Genomic DNA, 8,470 nt, shown 5'->3' with positions numbered 1-8,470 from the left:
CCAAAAATATTCCAGAAGATAAGTCAAGACTCCTGGTATAAGGCGGATTTTATGCATCTACTCGGCGAGTTGGGTCTTCTACTCGCCGAGTACACCCTGTTTGGTGATAATTATAGATATCGAACCATTATCCGAATAGGAAAGACTTTTGGCGATTTTAAGAGCTTGACCTCCGAAAAAGAACTCCTTGAAGAGCTGAGAAACCCTAACCTTCAATCCTTTGAAGAATCAAGGCAATTTAGGTTATTGATTCCACTTAGCCTTAGGAATTAAACATGTTTATCCTAGTTGAATTTGTTTTTGAGTTTGTTTTTTCTATGACTATGAACTAAATTCGTTTTGTTTCTGTTGGGGAAGACCAAGTTACTCCTATGGTTTAATTATACTTTTTGATTGATTGTTATTTGGTGATTTTATTAAATTAAGTTTGTTAAAGAACCTTATGCATTAATGACAACTATTTCTGTTAATTAGAAGGCAATTAAGTTGCATGAATATCTTTTAGTTGTTAACCTCATATGTTAAGTGAACACTTTATCATATGCCTAGGAATAATGAATATGAAACTTGGATTAATTAGAGAATGGGTAAATTAATGTGTGAGCTTGTTTGAGAAACCAACAAACAAGAGGTTAACTGAAACACCAACTTGATTAACCAATTACAAATCTTATTTAATCCAAACAATTGAACTAGGGAATTAATTAGTTTAAACAATTGGCCATTGCTTGAATTGATTAATTGTCTAAGGGTTAGGAGTAATTAACATGAACCTGACCAGTATAGTTGGTAACCAATAATAATTGATTTATCATTTAAATAACCATAGGAGTGAATTGGTTAAACCTAAACAGAAACCCTTTATTAAATTTGGTGAATTTGTCATTTGCTTTAATTGTTTAGTTAGTTAAGTGCTTAAGTGCTGTGTTTAAGTTTCGAGTCTTGTAAAACTAGAGAAAAACCCTTTTACTTATATTACTTGCTTAGTTAAAATTAGTTATTAGATTAATTTCCGTTCCCTGAGTTCGACACCCTACTTATCCAACTATACCACTAAAATACAGGTTCACTGCCTTTGTGTGCTTAATTTATCAACTAAAAGTAGGATTAAAACTAGCTCGTTTCACACACATCAAGTTTTTGACACCGTTGTCGGGGAACGGTTCTAAATAGTTAGTCTAATTCCTAATTTTTTCGATCCTTTGTGTGAGTTTACTGGGACAAAGTTAATTTATTGCAGTTTAATAGTTAGTAGTTAGGTTTTAGCATCTATTTTAGTTTTTTTTTAAGCATAGTTTTTTTTTTCAAAATTACACTTCTACTCGCTGAGTGCATTCGCACCTACTCGGTGAGTAGAGCAGTATTTTACCTTTAATTTTCATTTTTTTGTTGCATTTTTTTGTTCTTTGTACGTTTTTATCTTGTTTTATTTCAGGACTTTTATGACCAGAGGGTCAAACACTCCGCTGGTACCCCCGTTTGAAGATCCCGAATCCGCATTGAGAAGGAACAGAGGAAAGGATGTGGAGAGCTCGAATACACCTAAGAAGTCACCTTTGTCTAATTTGAAGATTGTTTCTGCGAAGAAAAAGAGAAGCAAAGCAGGTGCATCCATCGCATCTTTAGCAAGCGAAGACCCGATCAAGGAAGACACCGAGTACGACACCGACGAGGAAGAAGAACCTACATATGGGCACGACTCCGATTCTGGCGACGAGTTAGCTCTTACCATGGCTAACATTGATGAAATCCCCATGGGAGAGTGGAAGAAGAGGATCCGCGATGACACCGGCCCGGGACTTGTGCAACCCGCAATTCCCGCTACTGCTACGTTCGAGCTAAAGGGCTACATACTCGCCCAGCTAAAGGAAATTCCTTTCTATGGAAAAGACCACGAAGATGCCTACAAGCATTTGGATGAACTCAATGATGTAGCTGATTACTTTAATGTTCCAAATGTGCCTCGTGAGACTCAGCTACTTCACATGCTTCCAGTGACATTCAAAGGTGCTGCAAAAGACTGGCTCAAGTCAGTTCCCCCCGGGTCAGTCACCACATGGGCCAAGATGAAAGAAGAATTCATTGATCACTTTTTCCCACCTTCCAAGATAGCCAAGTTGAAGAAGGTCATTGCTAACTTTGAACAACAAGTTGGAGAGTTGCTATATGAAGCTTGGGAGAGGTACAAGAGCTTGCTAAGAAATTGCCCACATGATGACCTTAATAGCCAGCAAGAAGTCTCCATCTTCTATGATGGATTCAATGTCACAACTAGGCAGTTACTTGACTCGCAAGGCCCGCTCAAAAAGAAGCCACCCCCGGTGATCAAGGAATTGGTTGAAGAATTCTCTAAGCACTCTAGAGAATACCATAATCCAAGAAATGATGTTACTAGGGGAGCCGCATATGAAGCTAATGAAGACTTATCCGCGGTCATGGCTATGCTAAAAACCATGGATAGGAGGATGGATAAAATGGATCAAACAATCCATGCTATTCGGGTGGGTTATGAAAATTGTAATGGACCTCATATTTCTAAAGACTGCGACTTGGATGAAAATGGCAACAAAAAGGTGCAAGTGTGTTACTCAAGTGGGGACCGATATGATGAATATTGGCGAAAACCAAAGAAAGAGTGTATCCTGTATGAAGAGTATAAGAAGGCTAACGAGGAGAAGTACAAACAGAAAGGAAGAGGTTTTTACCAAAAGGAGGAGCCGGCACAAGAAAGAAAACCAAGTTTGGAAGAGATGCTTACCAAATTTATAGCTGCTTCAGAAAAGAGACATAGTGATCATGATGCTGCAATTCAAGAAACAAGAATTATACTTTGAAACCAGCAAGCATCTATTCACAACATAGAAACACAGCTAAGGCAACGTGCTTAACAAATCAACAAAAGATCACCAGGTGAACTTCCTAGTAAAACCAAAAATAACCCACGAGGCGCGCACATAAATATAGTTACAACAAGAAGTGGGAAAATAATCACTCCTCTGGCCCCTATTCAGAATGAAGCACCCAAAGAATCACATAAGGAGGATGCATAAATTCAAGACAAAAATCAAAATCTTCAAGGAATAGAGCCTACTCGCCGAGTCCAGAATATGGTCTCGGCGAGTCCACTGCCAAATCCGAAGGAGCGGATCCCTGAAAAGCTTTACCAACCTCCATTGCCATACCCAGTCCGAGCTAAGAAAGAGAAGTAGGAAGAGGAGTAACAGAAGTTTCTTGATCATATCAAAGCTCTTCAAATCAACATACCCTTCATCGAATCTGTCGCACAAATGCCCAAATATGCAAAATCCCTTAAAGAACTTCTCACGAATAGAAGGAAGATGGAGGAAGTGAAAAAGGTAGTCCTTAATGAAAACTGCTCAGCTGCTATGCTAAATAAGCTAACAAAGAAGAAGGGTGACCCAGGGAGCTTAACTTTGCCTTGCCAATTTGGTAACTTGGCTACCATTCATGCTTTGGCCGATTCAGGAGCGAGTGTAAACCTCATGCCATATTCATTCTTCAAGAAGTTGGATCTCCTGGAACCAAGGCCAATTCGTATGGTGATTCATTTAGCAAACAAGACAGTCACTTTTCCAAGAGGCATATGTGAAGACTTGCTGGTCAAGGTGGACAAATTCGTATTTCCCACTAATTTCATAATTCTAGATATGGAGGCGGATCCTCAAGTCCCGATCATCCTCAGAAGACCCTTCCTCAACACTGCGACCGCTATAGTAGACATGAAAGACTCGAAGCTCAGCTTGCTGGTAGGAGAAGATTCAGTCACTTTTGGGGTTGAGCAAGCTATGAAGTATGCAAGGAACAGTGACGACACGGCATTCTCAATTGACATGCTTGATGAATTAATGGAGGAATGCATAAGTGATGATTCCAGCAAGTCCACAATTTTTGATGAAGAATTTGATGTTGAAAAAGACTTAATGGAGATCGAGAGGCTGCTGGAAGAAGTTGAGTTTGAATAATTAATGAAGCAATCCGACAGTTCAACTCGTCGAGTAGGGCCGAGCTTCTCGCCGAGTCCATGCTTGGAAAAAACAGAATTCGGAAATTCAGCTACCAACTCGCCGAGTCCCCTACCTGCACTCGGCGAGTACAACAAACAGAACCCAAAAACTGCTCAAAAAGTTACCAGAACATTTGGAGTATGCCTTCCTTGAAGATGGCCATCAAAATCCAGTCATTATAGCCTCTGACCTTTCCAAAATGAAAAGGAAGAACTAGTTCAAGTTTTGAAGAAGCGAAAGCGAGCCATAGCATGGAGCATTACCGACATCAAGGGAATAAGCCCCTCTTATTGTTCTCACAAGATTAATTTGGAAGAAGGAGCAAATCGGTTGTACAGCACCAAAGACGATTAAACCCAAATATGCAAGAAGTGGTGAAGAAGGAAGTGGTCAAACTTTTAGATGTGGGGATTATATATTTCATTTCTGACAGTCCGTGGGTGATTCCAGTCCAAGTGGTGCCCAAGAAAGGAGGGATGATGGTCATAACCAACGAAAAGAATGAGCTTATTCTGACACGAACGGTAACCGGTTGGAGAGTGTGCATCGATTATCGAAAGCTAAAGGATGCCACTCGTAAAGACCATTTTCCCTTACCTTTTATTGATCAAATGTTAGAAAGATTATCGGGCCATAGTTATTATTGCTTTCTAGATGGATTCTCGGGTTATTTCCAAATACCCATAGATCCAATGGACCAAGAAAAGACCACACTTACTTGCCCAAGTGGGACTTTTGCTTATCGACGCATGATTTTTGGGCTATGCAATGCACCCGCGACATTTCAAAGGTGTATGACAGCCATATTCCACGATATGGTGGAAAAATTCATGGACATTTTTATGGATGAATTTTCTGTTTTTGGATCTTCCTTCCATGATTGTCTCACAAATCTTGACTTAATGCTTGCTAGGTGTGAAAAAACCGATTTGGTCCTCAACTGGGAGAAATGTCACTTTATGGTCAAGGAGGGTATAATTTTAAGCCACAAGGTTTCCAAATTGGGAATTGAAGTGGATCGGGCAAAGATTGACACCATTTCCAAATTACCCCCGCCAACTAATATAAAGGGCATTAGAAGTTTACTTGGTCACGCGGGTTTTTATCAGCGTTTTATAAAATATTTTTTTAAAATAACTAGACCTCTAACACAATTACTCTTAAAAGATGCACCATTTAATTTTACTAAAGAGTGTTTAGAGGCATTTGAATTTTTAAAGGAAAAATTGACTAATTCCCCAATCATTATTGCACCAAATTGGAATTTACCGTTTGAAATAATGTGTGATGCTAGTGACTTTGCATTAGGAGTTATCCTTGGTCAAAGGGTTGATAAGCACTTTCGACCCATATATTATGCTAGTAAGACTTTAAATTCGACCCAAGAAAATTATACCACCACGGAAAAGGAATTATTAGCTGTGGTGTACGCTTTTGATAAATTCCGCCCTTATTTAGTTTTATCTAAAATAATAGCTCTTACTGACCACTCTGCTATCAAGTATTTGTTTGCCAAATAGGATGCCAAGCCAAGATTGATACGATGGGTTCTACTTCTTCAAGAGTTTATCATAGAGATACGCGACAAAAAGGGAATGGAGAATGTAGCAGCTGACCACTTGTCAAGGCTTGAAAAACCGCGATTGCAAGAAGATAAAGTTGGAGATAATTTTCTGGACGAGTATATTATAATAACCATGGGAGAAGAACCATGGTTTGAAAATATAGCTAATTACTTAGCTAGCAAATACATCCCAAAAGATCTCACAAGTCAACAAAAGAAGAAATTCTTTTCCAAAATAAAGTATTACTTTTGGGATGAACCATATCTTTTCCGAAGCTGCACGGATGGAATCATACGAAGATACGTGTTCGGGAATGAAAGCTGGAAAATATTGGAGCATTGTCATAGTGGGCCCATGGGTGGACATCATGGAGCACATTACACTGCTAAGAAGATCTTTGACATTGGGTTTTACTGGCCCACGATTTTTAAAGATGCAACCCAATTTGTCAAATAATGTGATGCATGTCAAAGAGCGGGAAACATTTCATCTCGTAATGAAATGCCACAACATAGTATTCAAGTGTGCGAAGTATCTGATGTGTGGATGATCGATTTCATGGGACCATTTCCCATGTCCAAAGGCAACAAATACATATTGGTGGCGGCGGATTATGTATCCAAGTGGGCGGAGGCACAAGCTTTGCCAACTAATGACGGTCGGGTGGTGTTGCGGTTTTTAAAGAAGTTATTTTCAAGATTTGGAGTCCCAAAAGCTCTCATAAGTGACCGAGGCACTCATTTTGCCAATGATCAACTAGAGAAGGTGCTAAGGAAATATGGGGTAACCTATAAATTTTCTAAATCTTACCATCCACAAACTAGTGGACAAACCGAAGTGACAAATAGAGCTTTAAAGAGAATTTTGGAGAAATCGGTGGGGAGCAATCGAAAAGAATGGTCGGATAAGCTAGACGATGCACTTTGGACCTTCCGTACAGATTTCAAAACCCCTATTGGTACTACACCATATAGGTTAGTTTAAAGAAAACAATGTCATTTACCGGTGGAGATAGAGCATAAAGCTTTTTGGGCTTTAAAGATGTGCAATTTCAACATGGAGGAGCTCAAGAACAACCGGTTAATGCAAATGAACGCTCTTGAGGAACTTACGAATGATGCTTACACTATTTCTTTAATCTATAAAGAGAAAACCAAGAGTTGGCATGACAAGAGGATCAAGGAAAATAAAGAATTTCATGAAGGGAAAAAGGTGTTGCTCTTTAATTCAAGGCTAAAACTCTTCTCAGGCAAACTCAAATCAAGATGGGATGGTCCTTTTCTGGTGAAGAAGGTGTTTCCACATGGTGCTATAGAGCTATTGTCAAAAGATGGAACCCTTTTCAAGGTTAATGGACATAGGGTCAAAAAGTATGAAGAAGGAGTCCCAAGGAATGAAGGCATGGAAGAGTTGATGTTGCTGGGAGGGATTGCAGCCACGTAGAATGGGAGGAGTCCAGCTAATGACTCCTTAAAAAGAAGCGCTTCCGGGAGGCAAACCAAGTTTAGAGTTTGCATTTCTTTTTCTTTTTCTTTCTTTTTAATTTCTTAGGATCGTTTTCATTCATCTTATTCTGAAAATATATTCTAAATGATTGCTTGAGGGCAAGAAATGCCTAGAGTGTGGGTGGTGGGTTAAAAATTAGAAAAAATTCAATTTTTGTCAAACTGCAAGCTTTACTCGCCGAGTAGGTACGTGTACTCGGCGACCACTTGTCTAAATAACCCAAAAAACGCGTAAATGCAGTTCTACTTGGCGAGTAGAACTTTTCTACTCGGCGAGTAGCCAACTTACACAGACGGTTTATAATCTGTGAAATAAGGGTTTTCACCCATTTTACCCACACACTCGTCGTGCACAGCCACCCTCAAGCGATTTCTTCGATTTTTGGCTCAATCTTCGACTTTCAAGAGAAAAGGTATATTTTTACACTTAAAACTTGTAAAAGGTTAAAGCTTTATCACTTCTTTGCCCCTATTTTTTCTAAAATCGGATTTGGGGGTTTCCTCAATTTCTAGGGTTTTGATTTTACCATGAATTAGGAGGTGTTAAGAGAAAATTCTTTTGGATTAGTGGTTATTGGACTTAGTACAGCAAACCCCTATGAAAAATTGGGTGTTTTAGATGACCCATATACATTCAGTATGAATCTGGTCCCGATGTTCATCCTACTCACCGAGTAGGACATGAACTCGATGAGTTGGGTGCTATACAGATCTGTTTTATTCGATTTTAATTGATGGGTTTTCTTTGTTTGTGCTTTCTTAAAGTTGTTATGCATGTACCATGTCCAGAAGAGGTCAGACTTCAAGAGGGGGGGGGGAGTCAAGGGGACATCTCGTGGCTCTCATTCCGCCAAATCACATCCAAATCGTCTCAAGCTCGTGCAAAAAATAAGTTAGAGGCTTTGAAACAGAAAGAGATTCACTTACCCAATGCAGTGGACTGGGATTGGCTGGGGAAGGTTGGTTTGGATGAAGAGCTGACACCATATTTGGTGAAAGAATGCAATATGGGGGATTCAACTGTAATGCCCGGGTTTTCAGGGCTAAGCATTTTTGTCAATGTAATAGTCTAGGTCAACTATTGTAACTCTTTTTGAAGTAATAAATATGAAATATTTGAGTATTATGTGAATTATGTGTGTTTATGTGTTTATTATTTAATTATAAATGTATAATTAATAAAGAATAAAAATGAGCGTCAAAATTAAAGTGTGAGATAATCCCGATATCTCTATATAAAGTTGTAGAATATGTCTCAAGGTTTCCGTACATATAAAGAATGCCGAAATCCGAGCTATAACGAAGAAGTTATGGCCCGCCGAAGTTTTACGGCAAAACCGGCACGACACTGGGAGACGTAAATAGTGAATTTACG

The 8,470-nt window shown here is 39.1% G+C and overlaps 2 protein-coding genes and 1 non-coding gene across 3 annotated transcripts; 2 read left to right on the top strand and 1 right to left on the bottom strand.

Annotated features, from left to right (window-relative positions):
• Positions 1-2,114: 2,114 nt before the first annotated feature.
• Positions 2,115-2,221, bottom strand: LOC145019083 (small nucleolar RNA R71). The gene has a single exon (XR_013667402.1). It is a non-coding gene; the product is annotated as a small nucleolar RNA R71 (small nucleolar RNA).
• A 1,066-nt stretch (positions 2,222-3,287) lies between these two features.
• On the top strand, positions 3,288-3,983 carry LOC145016412 (uncharacterized). The gene has a single exon (XM_078974735.1). It carries the CDS (start codon positions 3,288-3,290, stop codon positions 3,981-3,983), a length of 696 nt encoding a protein of 231 aa, XP_078830861.1.
• Positions 3,984-6,631: 2,648 nt separating this feature from the next.
• Positions 6,632-7,033, top strand: LOC145016411 (uncharacterized). The gene has a single exon (XM_078974734.1). It carries the CDS (start codon positions 6,632-6,634, stop codon positions 7,031-7,033), a length of 402 nt encoding a protein of 133 aa, XP_078830860.1.
• The last annotated feature ends 1,437 nt before the right edge of the window (positions 7,034-8,470 follow it).

This window comes from Lactuca saligna, chromosome 9 (assembly GCF_052625555.1).
Source record: "Lactuca saligna cultivar CGN05327 chromosome 9, ASM5262555v1, whole genome shotgun sequence".
NCBI classification, from domain to species: Eukaryota; Viridiplantae; Streptophyta; class Magnoliopsida; order Asterales; family Asteraceae; genus Lactuca; species Lactuca saligna.
The sequence above is the reverse complement of the archived record's forward strand: the minus strand, read 5'-3'. Positions and strand labels throughout refer to the sequence as shown.